We start from the raw sequence: 18754 nt of genomic DNA, 5'->3' as shown, positions 1-18754 counted from the left end.
TTATAGATTTTGGTGGCGGTGGTGGATATCACCACTAGTAGGCACCATGACTTCAAACCTGGTGCTAAGTCGTTCAATGGTGCAAACATATCTACCCTTTACTATGGACTTGCAGGTTTGCAGGAGTACAATGGATCATGAGATGACATCTCTGAGTGCTGATCCCTTGTAAATCTTTGCCACACCTCTCGCTGCACCTCATGCTGCGTGTACCTAACCAAACTTATAGTTTCCTCAGTGGTGACTTGTTGGCCACCTCCCTGCTCATCCGCTTTGGGGTAGCATTAGTGTCACGCTTCATCCACCTCTCATGCTTGCCTTTGGCAGACTCTTTGGCGCATTCCTGTGTGTGTTTTCTTGTTTTTTTTGGATATAGCTCAAACTCAACCTGAATGTATTGGAGCACTTTACATGAGCATCAGTTACATTACACAAGGACATTTATTTTTTTAGAGACGGGTAGATTAAGTGATTTGACCAGAATCACAGAATGTCTGAGCCGAGACTCAAACCTGGTTCCACAGTACTTAAGTCGGCAGTTCTGGTCATTACACCACATCCTCTAACCTCGTTGAACCATCTGGATATGAACAACCGTCTAGCTTTGTTCACTATTACACTACATGCTCTGACTTACTAGATGCCGTGCACGGAGATACTGAATAGATAGACTACCTTATAGGTCTGCAAGCTGGCTCACCATAGACTTTCAATTAGCTGGTATGTGTGTTTGCCATGTGCCAGCTCAATCTGGTTGATAGACCCATATCATTCAAAAAGATCTCCCAACATTAAAAATATACAATACAGGTTCCTGCATGCTCTTCCACAAACGATAACGTAGACAACTGGTTTCCTAAGTTTGAGTGTATGTTGTGTTGTCATAATTTCCAGGTTCGTATTTTCATTGTTTTTTGCTCCATCGTTGGATGGGAACATAGACTTTGCAAATTAGTGATGATCCCATGGAGTAAGTGTAGTTAAAGACACACAGGATTATCGCTTGGTGGCTGGAGATTTTACCTACACTTTAAAATTAGAGTTGATTTACAGGCAGGCAGGCATTGGATCAGTACTCTAACATTTCACATGGTATCGGTTTCCCCCTATAATCCACTCCAGATTTATTGTGAGGTTAAGATCACAGTTCAGCCTAAAGTAGCTTGTTCCACTAAAAGAATTTTTGACACTGATCTTCACCAATCTGTTACTTTTCAAGTGCTGCATAAATATTTATGGAACGTTTCCAGGAAGTGGGCTTAATTAAATGAATGCTCACACAGCTCACACCCTGCACATCAGTGGATACTGGTGAAGGCATTGAACACAAAGGGCATTATTTTACTGGGTCTTGGAAAATACTTAAAGTGCAAGAGATGTTAATTTACATAAAGTAAGACCCCCCTTCTGTTAAGGCACAGACAAGGTACAACCAATGAAACACTACTCTTACGGCATACAAGACTGCCATGAGCTAAAAGTGTGCACACAATCATTTCCATCCATAACCATGTTTGAAAAAGGATAAAATTCCACCTGAAATATGCAAAACAAACGCTCATTAATTGAACTGCTGCTAAGTATTCCCATCGTGGTGCTTCACTCACCTCCGCTCTTTTCCATTCCACTGTTTGAACCGTAATGTTTCTACAATATTCGGATCTTCTGAAAACCACAGCTCCTTGGAAAGGGGAGGGCGCATGTATGGAGGATTATCTTCTTCTGATATGATCAACACCTTTAAAGAAAGAAAAAACAAATCTAGGCTTTGCATCAAGGGAATGTTCCTTTCAAATCGAGGGAAAGAAGAGAGATAGAAGTTCACAATCACTATAATATATTCTGTATGGAAAAGACAGAAATAGAGGTCCACAAGTCTCTACTTGATCCCTGAAAAGCTTGTGAGGATAGGTAGGAAGTCCAAATAATTGCTGTTTTGACTCGCGTGCATCTAGGTGAACCAGTGCCTTATAATGGAAAGTGTTATCCTCATGACAACACAATAGGCTTTACACTTTGTCATGCAATTCCACAAATAATTTGTTACAAGCCACCAAACAATCCAAAAGACATTATGTTTATGTGCCTGCCCTTTTGATTCACTATACATTTTGTGTCAAACTTATTTTTGTTGATGCTGAGTGAAATCATGAGTCCTTTAAAAATGTGGTTTTCTAGCTATACCCACAGGTCTAAAAAAAAGAGTAAGGCTAGCTTGCAGGAAATATTGAATGTACTTTTGACAAGTACGCAAGATCAGAGATTACATGTTTTGCTCCATTACCACTGCAAGCCACGGTTGATATTGAAAAAAAACATCTTAAACATCAACCAGTTACATGCCTGTTTCGATAAAACATCAGCTAGCACCAAGCAAGGCAGTATTATTCTTAGTTCCTATGTTATCAACCTATAAGACCCCACAAAAACTGACATTTGCGGGGAGCTTCCATTTTCGCAGAAGCCCCATGACTCGCCTTCTGACATAAAATAAAAATTGTGGTGAAACTTGGTATCTACTGCATTACCGATTAGCCATTATGACAGCCAATGATGTCCACTTTAATGCCCACTTTGGTAGACTGGGATGAGAGAATTTATTCATTTATTTTTCATATAGCACAAACTTGAAATAGAGACCCATTAGTTCAGATTATGTCATACTGCTGCACCATTACATAGCAGTTGCTTCTGCTAGTGTTTCTACTGGAGCAATTAACCACGCACATAGAATTTAAGACTCCCAATCTTTTTCTAGATCTGCCCACTTAGCTCCCTCCAGGCTAATATCTACCACATTATACCTTACAAAAATAAAAGTTCTTTTTTATTTTATATCCAATCAAGGCAAGACTTAAACGCTAATATACTATGTTAACAATTTAATAAACTCGCGCATAAATGTATTAAGAGTAGGGGGCATGGCCAAGCAGGCTACCATGGCGGGTGCAGCTTGCTAGGGCTCCGAGAACGGGCCAGAAGATCGACCGGTACCAGGCGTTGCTCCTGCCTACCAACGCAGCCCCAGACGCTGGAACGGTTCTAGCATATGCCGATGCGGGGAAACTGTGAATAGAGGGAGAGATGAGCAGCGGCGACGAGATAAAGTGCCGTGCTGGGACTCTGAGCCACAAGATGGCGGCGGGTGACTCCAGAGGTCCGCGATAGAGGGTACGGAAGAAGACCCTGGCATCGCCGGCGACCTTCCCCATGGCGTATACTTGCAGTGGCATCAGGTCAGCAATAACGGGTGGCGGAGTCCTGGATGATCCCCGAGCGAGTGATCGGCATCGGACCTGGTTCGGCGCGAGGGCAGTGGACAGCCATGTTGACAGCGGCGCGAACCCTGCACAGTGACAGGCTCCGCAAGTGAAGTGGCGCGGCGGTACTGGCGGGGGACGACACCTCTCCCGTGGGACTCCTAACGACAGTGGTGCCAGCGGTGAGTGCGAGGCTGATGGGGAGCTCTGGTGTGTCCCGATGTAAGGTCGCGGCGCCTGACTTTAAGATGGCGCCCGACCAGACACCAAAGTAACGGAGCCTGGAGCACGAGCCGGAGGGAGGAAAAAACTACGAACCAGTGGGGTATGAATGGCGCTTCCCTCTCCTCGGACCAGGGACGACCCGCTCCACAGAGAGGCACGAGGTTGGGCGGCAACTGTCATATGCTTTGATTATTTGGCTCCTGAGACGAAGGACGGCAGCCTCCTTGTGGTCTACGGGGGAGCGACGCGCAGCGGAGTGTTCATTGGACCTGGGGCGTTCCGCAGAAGGGCGCAGAAACACCCAGAGGAGGCGAGGGTCGCTGGTGGTGGCAGGACCGACAACGGAGTGGCCCCCTTATCTCCTTGGGGGGGGGGCGGGGGGGGGGGGGGAGTAGCCCCACGTACTCGGTGGACGGGCTCAGCGCACTGAAGTACCCCGATTGCAGCAATGGGGAAACTTAGGGGGACCCAACAAATGGCGGTTCCCGAGACAGCCCCAGAGAAGATGCCTAAAACCCAGACGTGGGTGAGTGCGGCAGAGCCACAGGCCGATCCCTCAGTCTCCGTCAAGTTGGATCAGGTACTGGCCGCTATTGAGCATTCCAGAGTCTCAATGAGGAGCGGCTTGGGACACTAGCGACTGATATCGGCCTTATCCGCGACGACCATCGGAAACTAGCGGACAGAATGAAAGACGGAGAGAAGAAGATGGAGGACATACAACCAACGATCGGAAAGCACCAGCAGACACTGCAGGAGGTACTGCACCGCCTCACCATCATGGAGGAACGTACGGACGACTTAGAAGGACGCTCAAGACGCTGCAACATCCGCGTACTGGGTTTACCCGAAGGAATTGAAGGTACGAACCCCCTGCAATTCTTGGAAATGTGGGTGAAATCCTTCACTCCAGAAAATGACCGCTCAGCATTCTTTTCCATGGAGAGGGCCCACAGGGTCCCGGCCTGCAGACCACCTCCAGGGGCGCCCCCGAGACCGATGCTAGCAAAGTTCCTTCACATTCGGGACAGGGATGCGGTGCTACGAGTGGCGGGCACCCTGCAGGTCGACAATCACCGGATCATGGTGTTTCCAGACTATGCAAGAGCAGTTCAACAACAACGGTCCTCCTTTCTGAATGTGAAACGTCGAGAACGTGAGAATATTCAATACTCCCTGCTCTTCCCAGCTCGCCTCAGGGTGGTCCACGCCGGTTCCACTGTATTGTTCGCTAATGCAACGGAAGCACAGGATTGGGCGGACCTGCATTGCACAAGACAGTCTATGGCAGAGATCACAAGAGACCCGCACCCCAAGCTCTCACGATCCGGGAGGCATTCGCAGAGGCGCCCACGAGGTGGAGTGAGTGGCGGATCCCGTTCACGCACCCAGGACTCTCCTGATTTTGAGCAGATTGTGAAAGAACGCAGGGAGGCACTGCAGGCAGTGATCGATCTGCAAGCGTCTCCCCAGACGGATGACATAGACCGACCGCCGCATATCTTTACCTCGGAAGGAGAGAATGAGAGCGATGGAACAGTGTCGGGGTAGGACTCTGTGACGCCCCCCCCCATGGTCACTCCTCAGACGGCGGACCTCATCCTTGATGAACAATCTAGATCTTGTGCGAAATGAGATGGGACTTCCGAGACTGGCATAGTGATAAGTACGCTTCCTCACCACACACAGAGTATAGGCACCTGTCCCAACATTTGATAAAGTATGAGCAACGTCCATTTTTCCTACTGATGGCCCAATTCGTATCTGGCCCTGCATTCATGCACTGCCGCCCCCCTTATACATTGTTGTACCCACCTTAATTGGGTAAGCAGGTTTGGACGCGTCGTTTTTGGCGATGGGTCCTTGGCATTGGGAATGTTTCCCGACCTCAATTTTTCAGTTGGTTTCCCCAGTTCAGTACTTCCCCAACCCCCCGCATGGAATGGCACGGATCCAGACACCCACTACCCACGGCCAAACAGCTTCGTGGGGTACAGGCACCCTCATTCAGCTCGTCCGATCGAGCTTAATGCACCTCAATAGACGCAGGCCCCGCGCATGGCGGGCAGACACTAAGACATGGCAGCGAATACGACACACACGGATGTCACCATCCTCACCCTAAATGTTAGGGGGCTTCACACTCCGCGCAATTGATATGCGGTGTATTCATATGCAAAACGTCACAATACCCCGATTGCTTTTCTGCAGGAGACACATCTCATTGCGAAAGAGGTCGGGAAACTGCAGTCAAAATGGCGGGGTCTCATATGTGACACAGCTTATTCTGCACTGATCTGGGTGCGACCGGGAACCCCCTTTCAGGAGCATCGGAGGGTGGTAGATAAAGAAGGTAGATATGCACTACTGGAGGGCCTTTTGGACGGGCAGGCGGTACTTCTCGGTAGCATTTACGCCCCCAATGTAGAACAAGACAAATTTTGGGACCACCTCACCGGGGTCCTCGCCCCCTTTGCTTCAATACCCTGGGTCCTGGGAGGAGACTATAATTGCACGCTCGACCTAAACCTCGACCGCTCGCACCCCCCTACGACGCACTCCCCGGCACATAGGCAAACCGAACGATTTTGGGCTTGGATTACACACTGGTCGCTCACCGATGCGTGGCGAATGCGCCACCCCCTGACCCGATTGTACTCCTTTCACTCCATCCCGCACAATTGACGCGTCCGTCTTGACCGATTCTTATGCTCAGCAGCTGTATTGCCCAAGATTGCCCACACGGACTACATGGGCAGGGTCATCTCTGATCACGATGCCAACATTCTCCGGCTAAACTGGCGGCCCCCACACCCACCAATCCCCACTTGGCGCTTGCCACGGGACTGTTTATCGGACCAAGTCTTCCGGCACGAGCAGGAGGGTAGCATCCAAGACTACTTGACACATAATGCGGGTACAGCGTCATCCACGTTAGTAGAATGGGACACATTTAAGGTGGTGGCCCGGGGAGAGTGTTTGAAGCAAATAACTGGAGATAAGCGCGTACTAGAACAGGCACTCACCAAGGCGGAGCAGCACCTAGCCGCTCTCACTAAACGGGATACCACATCCGAGGGAGAGATGCAGCGTATAGCCGAAGCAAAAACAGCTTATCAGGACGCCTCCGCGGATCTCCGCCGGTACAATTTCAGATCGTACGCTACACGGATGCATAAAGAGGGACAAAACTGGCACTCTCTTGGCGTGGCTGGCCAGACAGGACACGGAGGTCAAGCCCATCACCGAGATACTGGACTCCCGGGGGGTACTGGTGCGGTCCCAGACAGAGATTCTTGGGGCTTTTTTGCGACTACTACGCGGAGATATGTAGTAACCCTGCCGTTACCCCACAAACCGTAGTGGATAGATTCCTCGATCCCTTGACTATCCCACAAATCACAAGGACAGAGAGGGAGGCTCTGGACACAACAATAACAGCGGCAGATGTGACACAGGCCCTACATGCCCTAGCCCGCAATAAAGCTCCGGGATTAGATGAGTTCCCACTAGAATACTACACGACATTCTCAGTACACCTGGCCCCTAGATTGGTAGTGATGTTTGCGGCGGCGCTGGAGAAGGGAGAGTTACCGAAATCTATGAGCGAATCAGTACTCGTGACGTTTTTGAAACCGCATCGGGACCCGCAGCAAATGGCCTCCTATCGCCCCATATCGCTGCTGTCCGCCGATTGCAAACTCCTCGGGAAGATACTTGCGGATAGATACCTACAAATAATACGCCCCTTGGTCCACCCGGTTCAGTGCGGATTTATTCCCGGCAGGCGCACATCCCAGAACATACGCCGGGTTTTCCACACCCAAGATCAGGTGAAGGGGATTTACCCCCGGGCGGCCTGTCTCATCCTAAATCTTGAGAAGGCCTTTGATTCCCTCACATGGCAGTTTCTTTTTGCAGTTCTGCAGCGGACGGACATTGGTCCCACCCTCCTCGCATATACGCACCTACTGTACACTGGACTGACCTCGCGAGTGCGCCTGGGCCGCTACATCTCGGTGGAGTTTGCGGTCCAGAGGGGCACGCGGCAGGGATGTCCATTATCCCTTACTTTTTGCCCTGGCAGTTGAGCCCCTAGCCATACGACTTCGGCAGGAGGGGGAGCGCTGGGGCATCCCTACAGCAGGCACGGTGCACAGTGTTTCATTGTACGCTGATGACCTGTTAATATATGTGCGAGACATCACGGACGACTTGACCCCCCTCTGGGAGACTTTGACGGAATTTACGGCGGCCTCGGGACTAAGGGTGAATTGGGATAAGTCCACGATATACCCGCTGCATCCGGATCTACCCCCACAGGAGGTTAGACTGGGTGCTCAACGAGTGCCCTGGAGTGCGGAGGCCCCTCGGTACCTTGGGATCCGTCTCTATCACTCCTCCACAGATATGTTCGAGGGTAACCATAACAGGGCATTGGCGGGCATTAGGGCTACAGTTGGATTTTGAAAGAGCCTTCCGCTGGCCCCAATTGGGCGAGTGGCATTGGCCAAAATGATTATGGTCCCACGATTGTTATACTTCTTTACCAATCTGCCAGTAATCCCGCCCAGAGCCTTTTTTCATGACTTGGACTCCCTCCTCAGTGCACTAATTTGGGGGTCTGCCAGACACAGAATAGCTCTGAAAAAATTGCAGTTGCCCACCACACAGGGTGGCTTGGGAGCTCCCTCAATCGAGGCCTACTTTTTGGCGGCGCAGCTGCAGTGGCTTTCTCACTGGACGGCAGACAGGTACACTGTGGAAACTCACACCACCGCAGGGCGGATATCGGTTCCAGAGATCCTACGCCTACTACTCCCAGGCACTAAACCGAAACGTACCTACCCACTACAGGTGGCGGTGGCACGTAGGTGCATGCAGAGAATTCACCGCATGTCCCCGGGGACCCCATTGTACTCCCCTTTACTCACTTTGGTGGGATGGCCCAAACGGGAACACTATTACACAAACAGCGTGCTGCGCACGTGGACATCTTGTGGCATTACAGAGATGGAATCCCTTTTTGAGGACGGGCAGCTATGACCATTCCGCAGTCTTGTGGATGAATACTACCTTCCCCGGGGCAGTTCCTGCTTCACCGCCAACTACTAGATAGCTACCGACCACACCAGGACCTTGCCAGGGGGGAACCGCACACACATCCAGTTCTCCACACGCTTCTACACATGGAAGTGGGGCGCCATCTAACTACATGGCTCTATAAAGCCATACGAGAACTGACCAACAAACCACTGGATACCCTGCGGGCCACATGGGAGACTGAAATTGGGCGCGTGCTTCACGAGAAGGAGTGGGAGAGGGCATTGGAGTACCCCAAAAAGGTATCTAGAAACGCACGCTTTAAAAACATTAAATATTACATACTGCACAGGGCTTATTTAACACCTGCACGCCTCCAACGATTCTACCCCGACACGCAGTTCCTTTGCCCCAGATGTCATGCGCAGGATGCAGATTTCCAACACATGTTTTGGAGTTGCTCTATCATCAAAGTTTTTTGGCAAAACATTCACACTGCTATGGGTGACCTTACAGGGCTAACCTGCATGAACACATGGGAGGCCAGTGCCCTAGGCATCTTTCGCGCAAGCAAGCAGCACAAGGTGCGGACTCGTTTCCTCTCCCTAGCGGTGCTATTAGCCAAACGCAGCATCGCCATGCACTGGCGTTCCCCCACCGGCCCTCCGTTGGCGGCTTGGGTGGGAGCCACACACAAATGGGCGGCAGCGGAGGAGACATTGCGGGAGGAAGAGGTGAGGGGGGTCCGCAAAAACACTATATCTATGGAATGGGCCATGTTAATAAATCATTTCAAGCAGCTAACCCCGGGCGCGAACCCCACAGACGACCCACCCACATTGTCAGCCCTGCAAGCGCAGTTACAGACCCTATCCGACCGACCAATCTCATGTTATCCCGACCACGTGATCACGTACAAGGCCCCAGAATTGGGTATATCATCGCAGTTGCAGGTCGAACCTAAGAGGATATGTAATCACGAATCATAGAGGCGCCATACCCATACGACGTTTAATGCACTCGTTGGCGACAACTGGATATGATCTTCCATGCCCATCCCCTAGTTTATACCTGTGTTACACCCCAGTTCACGTGACATATCATGTATCAGAGCCAATAGGGTACAGACATCATGATGTATTTGAGCGTTTTTTTTCTCCCGCTGATGATTCACTAGTCTATGCAGGTGATGTGTGATACTGCATGCTGTACTATATGGCATAACGGCTCGATGGATCTGTATAATGTACAGTATGTGAACTGTGAAAATGTCAATAAAAATAAGTTACAAAAAAAACCTCTTAATAAAAAAAAAAATAATAATAAGTGTATTAAGAGTAAGGGAGAAGTAAAGGTTGCATTTGTGTGTCAGGTGCTATTTATAAAAAATAAAATTGGAATCCCACAAAACTGCAATATGAAAAAACCCAGGAATTAGATATTAGCTATTTGTCTATAGCTTAAATAAACAAACAAGAAAACGACCCCACTCTCAGCAATATGGTACCTTCTTACAGTGTCAGTGTATTTAATTCTTTCTTCTTCTAGAGCAATAGCGCTTAGACACCCCTGGTTAGTAGAGCACGTTTAACAAATTAAAATTTAATTAAATTTCATGTCAATATTCTGAAGGCAAGAATCCACACAGCCACTGAAAACCCAAAATGCAGAAACTACCTTTCAACAAATCTTACAAGAATCTTTTAATCAAACCAGAATAGTTCAATAAATATACATTTTTGCATGCAATCCAAAAAAATCAACTTGCACCCTTTACATTCTCTGCTCATTCCCAAGAACAAATTTGTTTAAAAAAAAAAAAAAACGCCACTATACCATAAACCTGAATTTACGAAGAACACCTTCCTTTGAATGGTATATGCTGCACTTCTGATATGTTCCAAGAGGGAAAATTTAAATCGTTACTGCAATGTAAAGCTGGATTATTTTCAATGGTACCATAGATGGTGGGCCTTATTAGCTATGCAATGGCTACTGAGCAACCTAGAAGGCATCCACCTGAGATTCGAAGAGTTGTGAAAACCACTATTGGAGGTTTTTTGACAGAGACAAATCAAACTCGCTCTGCCCTCCAAGATGGAGGGCGATGGGTTTGTTCTACCAGTAAGAAACGTTTGGTGGTCCTCTGCAACGCGTTGAAGATCACTCGATTATGAGGGGCTGGGGTTTTTCACCCATAATGTTGGTTCTTGGTTTCTTAGGTCTTTCCTTTATCCTTATTTAATCACTTTGGATCATCCTACGGGTCACAAGTAGATACTGCTATAGGGGAAGTAACGGTCAGTCTAAGTTTGCAGATTTGAGGCTTCTTCTCGTGAGATGCTTAATGAAACAGTGGAAATCTGCATCTCCTTCAAATATCTCGACTTGGCGAGAAGATGTTATACAATGGGGAAAGGCAGAAAGTGGGGCACTCCGCATAGAGGTATAAGGGGCCTGGGGAAGATACCTATAGCGACGGAATGGGATACTTTCCTGGAAGCTTTAAAAACTCTGGATCTACGGAATACCTGAACATATACACTCTCACCCCTGGCTTCACTAAACAGTCTAAGTAGGCATTAGGAAAGCCTAGATGATGTGCACAATGGCATAAAGATGCACCCCTAATTAGCAAGACAGACATACACGTCCCGTACCAGATGCATCCTCCCTTGGACACCAGGAGGCTCCCCCCCCCGGACACCTATAAAGCTCATGCCGAGTCAGTGACTATGTAAAATTCGACTCCATGAGAGTTACGTAAGCAACACCATAGACATCACTCATGCACAAAGGTAACCACCAGTGGGGGTTGGGGGGGGGGGATATGATGGCAGGAGGGAGCTTCATAGTTCCTTTTTTCAAATTAAAATGACAAACGTTGCACAAATATGTATCAAACACCATGAGTGTTGAATACTATATTATGTACACTGCAGTAATTGTTTTGAGATTAAAATGTCAGAGAAAAATGTTTATCGGACCTTGATGTCCGAATTGTAACAACAACAAAAATGCAATAATACCTCATGCTGCAGGTGTCTGAGAAACACCAATAAAGTTTGTATAAAAAAATGCAATCACTTTGGAACAGTCTGAATGTACACCCATGAAATAATAGCTCATGGTCTGTAAATATTTTGATTGTACTAAATGTACATATTAAAAACACAAACAGTTGTTTGACAGAATAGGTTTCCACATGTTGCTATAAGAATGAAAGCCTATTTGCAAATAGGAGTATTAGTCTGTGATAGGATAGCTTGTCTGTTCAGTGACATTTCTCAATCATTTGCCCTTAAGTGGCCAGTGATGAATACAAACCATTAAAATGAATCAATAAATTACCTTTCTTGGGATTTCAATATTACTTTGCTGATCACCGGCAAGTGAAACACGTGTAAATTTTCCAATCTGAGCTGTGTGAAATGCTTTAGCTAAACAGTGTAATATGGCATTAATGGATCCTTTAAACAATGTCCTGACGACATTATGAAATTTCTCTCCACAAAATTAGTTTACCTAATATCCTGAGAGGACTGTGTGGAAGCTGTCAGAATCCTCACCCTAAACCACGCGGCATCAATTAATGGTGTTCCACAAGTTCTCACTGGTTGACTTACTTAATTGCCTGCTTTTTTCCAGCTTGCTTTCAAGCAGTAATCTGTAGTCAAAAGAGTCTGAGTTGAGCTACGCCATGTACAAAGCCCACAGACACGATCCTGGAACAATGGTACTACAGTGCTTACCCTTGCAGCAGGATCCCGAGCTCGAATTGAACGGGCTGCAGCAAAAGCAGCGGTGCCGCCCCCTATGAGCAGGAACGGTGCATGTGTAGGAATCTCTGGACGGGAAATGACATCCACTTCTGGTGAAGCTTCAGAGGATTGTGATGAAGCTGTAAAAGAGTGCAACAATAGTTCTGAGCAAGGTCTAGTACTACATTCATCAGCAGATAGATGGTACCTTTTAATCATTCAAGTAAGCAAAGCAGTCGAAGATTTTCAAGGATGTGACAAGTCAAATGTTGCATTGTAAAGACACCAAAGCAATTCTCTAGTATATTGCAAGTAAAGAAATAGGGATGAATATCTGTTACTGACCAACACAAAAAGATCATAATTCAATGGTCCACCAAATAAAGTGTCCACACACACCTAGGGCTGGAAATGACGAACAAAACTTATTGTCTTCTGCAATGGAGTCAAAATAAACAATGGAGTGACATGTGACCAGAGTAATTAACAGGGTGGAAGATTAAGGGCCTAATTATGAGTTTGGCGGTCTGTGGGCTGCCAAACCCACAGTGGCACAGCGGTGGCGGTCCGAATGCCGTATAACGACTCTGGTGGTTGGACCGACATGGGACCACCGCAAACGCTGGGGAACCGCAATCCCTAGCAGTGAAGCTGCGGTCTGAGGCTGCAATATGATTGGCATGCCCCTGCAGCACCGCCAAGCATATTACGCGTTTCCTTACCACCAGCGCTCTCATGGCAGTGCTCACGTCATGAAAATGCTGGTGGTGAGAAAAATAAGGGGGCCTGCAGAGCCCCCGGTTGACTTTGGGCCTGAGGATACATGAAGTGGGGCACATGGTGTGCCTCCCTGTGTGCATGTGCCCCCTTTCCTGCATAGCATGGACTGCACAGTCCAAGCAATGCAGGAACGGACTTTGCTCCTATTGTGGTGCCTTTCTAAGGACCATCAAAGGACCGTCCGCCAGAACTCGAGGAAACTCGTGATCTAGCAGTCAGACGGCGGTCCAGTTTGGCTGTGTGGGAGCGGGGCACAGGCGTAGCGGCCCAATGCACACACTGCCAAAATCGTAATCAGGACCCAAGTCTTTCTAACCTCGCTTTTTCCCTTTACTTAATAAGATGCTCTGAGTGGTACAGGTATGCCCTGGCATAGGTGGCAGGTTTTTGGGGGCTTAAATGGCACTTCACCCATGAGGCCCAAATAAGACCAAAAGGCAACTGTGGTTGCATGTTATCCTGTTCAGAAAGATGTGGGCTAGCAATGCAGGCCGGGTAGTCTCTTTTGAAGGAAATCCAACATTTATTTTCATCTTGCCTTCTTCTGTAACTGCACAGTCAGCAAAAAACAATGTAGTGTAAACGGCCTAGAGTAGTGATCACTTGCTCACCAGTACCTTTGTTGTTTTTTCAAGTTACTAGAGAGGCAGCACAAATTGAACAGGCTGCACCAGTATCAGTAAACACTCAGGAGATTCGTATTCCAAGAGATTTGGTACAGGTAAGGGCAACCACAAACCTGCATTCTTTCTTTTGCTGTTCTCATAAAAGGGATGCACATGTGGAAGTCTTAATGCACTGCTTAAACAAGATCAAAAAGGACCAGATGCAGTTTGACTATGTGCCGTAAGGTTAGTTTGGAGGCCTAAAGTCAGCCATAAATCACATACTGTCGTCACTAAACTTTAACAAAAGTAGACGCATGATAACAGAAATTCTCTGGTACAAATGCTGTACCAATATCAGAAGATTTCCAACTGTCAATAAGATCTCTTTATACATAATGTAGACAATGGTGGCAAGTGTAGTGTAGCATAAAAGTACACACCTGACAGAAGATTTGGCCTTTTACGCCATCTTTTCAACTCATTTTGGTGGTCTTCTAGCCAGATGAATCTAGAAGCCAAAACACTGTAGTGCTTCACTTTTGATAGATCAGAGACAACTGAAAGGGCAAGCTGATACCAAATCATTTAGCTAAAAAGAAACTGTAAGTAAATTGTCATGGCTAAACACTAATAACCTAAGCAATGCTCCACCACGTTTGAGCTACAAAGTAATTTGCTCCTAGTAATTTTATGCTTTTGACATTCAACGTCCGTTTAAACTAAAGTCAAAGCTTTCATCTATCACCTGTTAAAATGTGGCCTTTGCTACTCTCGCCATGTACTCATAAGGTTGATCCGGATCCTGTAGTTGAGGTTCTATTCAGATATATGCAAGAATAGCCATCTTTAAATTTGGGCCTACTTCTTATGGATAACAAATACTACTACATTCAGGTACAACAAGGTTCTAAGAACCTGAAGGTTCTTAAAATAAAACTGAAAAATGTATGAGGACAGGATACAGACTCATGTTTCACACACACAGAGATATAGTTACATATATGTGTACATAAATAAATAATCTTTACCTTCCGTCTCTGCTGGTACATCCGCTTTGCTTTCTTTAAAAGAAAAGAAAGAAAGAAAAGGATGCTGAATAAGCCTGTGGTAGACAAGCAGTAGATACAGTGAAGAATATTTCAGCAGGATTGGTGTAATAGCAAAGAAATTAAAAGTCTACAAACAAGGCAATAATAACAACACTGTTTCTGACCAGACAGCAGCAAGCACAGCAGCGACGGAGTTCACAACGAAGTGGAAGTGAAGGTTACAGTTAACATGACAGCAAATCCTTCCCTTTCAAAGCAGATGAGTAAAATGTAAAGTGTCAGCTGCAAACAAAGCACAGCTTTTATTAATGCGACCAGTGAAACAGATCTGAACGCATTGCAATATTCTTGTTAGAACATCACAACGAGCTTTGATGGACAATACAGGTCAGTGGCAAACAGGAAAGGGACGGTTGAGGAAAAATTTAAGCCACGATTTTTTTTTCGATGCTTCTATTTTAATTTGGAGTAACAATTGCTTAGCTCTTATTCTACTTAGAAAATATTTTATAATTAATAACATTCCACGTATCTAATTAAGTTAGATTTTTTTCAATTCACAACAGATAGTGAAAACATAATGTCACGCTGACAAATGGGCATGGGACCTCCTCAAAAAGTGTTGTTCAGGTACACAAATGATTGAGGTTCAATAGCCATGAGTCAGGATGCAGGTACACCATCCCTACTGAACACAGGTTTCCTTCACAGTAGCCATGAGTGGCTTTTATGTGTGGGATGGGCTAGGTGAGTGACCAAGTGGATGGGCCCCTGGCTGGCTCGAAGTAAAAATGTTCAAGACATATTAGCCTTGGGTGTTAGACTACAGCCCTGGCACTCTACAGTCATGGGGAGAGTCAGGGTGAATGTGATCTTTTGGGAGGTTCCCAACCTTGGATGGTTCCTCACTGGACAAATCCTCTGGTACCCAAGGAGTGGCTAGATGAGCACTAGGTTGGTAATGAGAGGCAGGGACAGACCTCCATGGCCTAGCTGTAGTAACCCACCCCTACAGTGAGTTCTACAGCTGGCAGTGGATGCTGAGGGGACCACAACCAGGTTACACCGGACACCCCGAAGTGGTGGGCAACACAATTGACCACTAGCATTAACCATCCAGTGGGGGATATTGCGGGTTTCGCACTGCAGTGCTCTTACTGGTTGAGGTGCCCACTCGCCGTTAGCAGCTTTGTCAGTTATACTAAGCATGATCTCCCCACCTGGAGTCTTTGGCTTTTCTGTCTGATCAGTGTGCCTACTGATCAGATGAGGTGTACACCCTTTCACTTGTATTCTGTCTCTGTGAGGTAATGGAAGACTACATAAGAGCATGCGATACCCAGTTTCATAATGGTAAAGGAAACACCAGGCCTCAGATTGCACCTCTAAAGAGAAACAGTGAGGGCTAAAATGGCAAGGACGGCTTATGAGGTAGAGTAAATTCTCCTGACAAATAATATTTGTGTGTTGCCCATCCATTAGGATGAGCTTGGTGTTGGTTCCCCCTGGACACCTCCTTCATTCCTGTTCTGCCTTGTAGCCAGCCAGAGAGGAACCCCATCAGATTCTTCTGGGTCAGGAGATATTGGTGCTAATGTAGTCCTCAGTCACGACTTGCTCATTTATTGCCCCTTATCACCAGCGTGTGTTTTGAATCCCCTCTCCTGTGCAGGCAGTTATTTCCTCTCACAAATGTAACACAGAAAAGGTTGTGGGGAGGGGAACTAAAGGCAAACGGGTTACAATTTCTATTTTAGAGCATACTTTCCCCTATCACTGCACAGTCTCTCCCTACTTTCCAAGCAGACTCTACACACAGACCCAAGCTCCCTGGATGCCTACAAAAGGCTAACTAGACATCATTTTTTATTTTGGTTTGTGTTTCTCTTGGCTCTTTCTAATAAAAGGATATGCTCTTGCAGCAGCATATTTTACCTCTTTGCTGGCTGGCCTTGCCTGTAGGTTACTCCAGTGCTCTTTAAGCAGATGCATACAGAGTGGAGGTCTTTAAGTCCGTAGTTGTTACTTAGAATTACCTTGTACAGGCAAAGGTTAACCAGCATTGCAGGCCTAAAAAGATCAACCACTTGCAAACCGGAGTCTCTCAAAGTGTCAGATCTTTAATGTATGCATTAATTTCATCATAACTGGATTATATGAACCTTCTATATACTATGAAAATGCGTTTGCACTGGTGTAGAACATGCCTGTGTGAAGGCGGTGGCAAATTATACCTATTCGTAGTACTCTTTGTTCTGAACTGGCTTCCCAGAAAGTTGACATGGATATATGAAACTATCAAGGTGTCCAGGAATAGCAGCTTCTAGTGAGGGAAATATGTCTTTGCATGCAACATGTGTAGACTTGTGTACACAGTCGGTAGGTTGCCATTCACCATCAACTGACTCACTATAAACAAGACAGGTTGATTTACCAAGCAAGTGCATATTACATTCTTTGGTTCTCAAAGCGAAGGTTGCTTTGCCTTGCCACATATCTAAGCTGTTGCACACTCTCCAAGTGCTTAGCTAACTCACAAGTGCACAATTTGGAAAGTGCTCAGCTCATGTTATTGTCCGTTCATTAAATATTGTGTCAGTTTTCACGTTTTTATGCATTTGTAAAACTCAATTTTTATTTTAGAGTTACAATGCCACTTTAATTATGGATTTGTTTAAGTGTTAAACTAGTGATTAGAGCGGGAGCATATGGAGGATGAGAATTTGAGAAGTGGTGCTAAAAAGCTATAAAAAGCATTTTACAATGTTGTTGGAGGTAAACATTGTTTACCCCAAAACCAGAACACCGCATGTCATTACAACGCGGTTGTTACAATGTGGTCGTTACAACAACAGCATTGTTACAACGCATGCCATTACTCCGCACGTAGGAACAATTACTTGCTCAAGGAGAACGAAGGTGTTGGATTTAAAATTCAACACCTTCCCTACTGTTGCACAGAATGGAATTAGAATAGTAAATTATACTATTCCAACATCCAGCCTCCCCTCCCCCACCCCAGAGCAAGTCGGTGTTCCGACTTGCGGAGTAATGGCATGCGTAAAAAAAGCATGCATGGTAACGAGGCATATTCATTGTAGGAAGCTGGCTCTGTATGTGATATATCAAATATCTGATATAAGGTGCAAAGAGTTCAGCGGTTCCCTAATGAGTGGGCAGGGGCTTGCTATACAATTCCAAAGTGCTCTGCTAGGACGTAGTGTGGTTGAGCAGCATAAGGCTTAACACAGAGGAGTGCAAGACATTTGCAAGTACACACAATATTTAATAAATCACACACAGAACTCAAGGAGGAGATCCAAACCAATTTATAAAAATACCAAATACCTTTATATATGTTTAGGCATCAGGGAAAAATCGTTCAGGTAAGCACATTTTTAAATATAAATTCTTTTCTCTTTAAAAAGTAGACACAGTGGTATTTCAAATTTCTGCAATGTTATCCAATGGAAGGAAGCACAAGTTCTGCAAACAGGTATAGTACAGCGACTTACAAGATCAATCTCCAGGAGTTAAGCGGAGTGGTGGGCAAGGTCAAAGGCAGCACCAGCAGTACACCACTAGCAGCTTGGAGGCAGCCGGGTGCAGGGTGCAAAACAGCATCGGAAGCCCAATGTATTTCAATGAGGGTTAGTCAATGCGGAAAGAGGCTTAAGACTCCGGCCAGGCGGCAAGTGGGGCTGAACCAGAACGTGGGTTTATGCCTTGCGATGCTCGGGGATGGGAGGGTGGAGGGGGGACGGGACCCCTTTGATCCTCTTCTCCAAGGTCCAGGGGTGACGGGTTTTTCCTTACCGGAGAGGTGTGGGGGCCTGCGTGCAAAGGCAGCAGGATAACATTGCGGAGTAAAGGAGGGGTGAAACCACAATGAACTCTATGTCTGGAGGGCTGGAGACCTTGTTGACACAGGTGACCCACTTTAACTAGGGCTGGAGGCGAGGGGTGCAGTGGTGGCTTCAGGGGTCGGGTTTGGCAGTTCCGGATGCCTCAGAGTCTTTTCTTTTGGA

General features: G+C 46.6%; 1 protein-coding gene across 2 annotated transcripts in view; it reads right to left on the bottom strand.

Moving 5' to 3' along the window:
• Positions 1-18754, bottom strand: part of AIFM1 (apoptosis inducing factor mitochondria associated 1) — a 218338-nt gene that overhangs the window by 156931 nt on the left and 42653 nt on the right. For both annotated transcript variants that reach the window (XM_085607644.1, XM_085607643.1), the window contains exons 5-7: positions 14706-14738; positions 12281-12429; positions 1608-1738 (exon numbers count right to left, since the gene is read on the bottom strand). In XM_085607644.1, coding sequence (XP_085463770.1) covers positions 1608-1738; positions 12281-12429; positions 14706-14738 — 313 coding nt within the window. The remainder of the gene's footprint in view (positions 1-1607; positions 1739-12280; positions 12430-14705; positions 14739-18754) is intronic.

Source organism: Triturus cristatus, chromosome 5_2 (genome assembly GCF_964204655.1).
Source record: "Triturus cristatus chromosome 5_2, aTriCri1.1, whole genome shotgun sequence".
NCBI lineage: Eukaryota > Metazoa > Chordata > Amphibia > Caudata > Salamandridae > Triturus > Triturus cristatus.
Note: the sequence above shows the minus strand (reverse complement) of the source record. Positions and strands in the feature narration are given on the sequence as shown.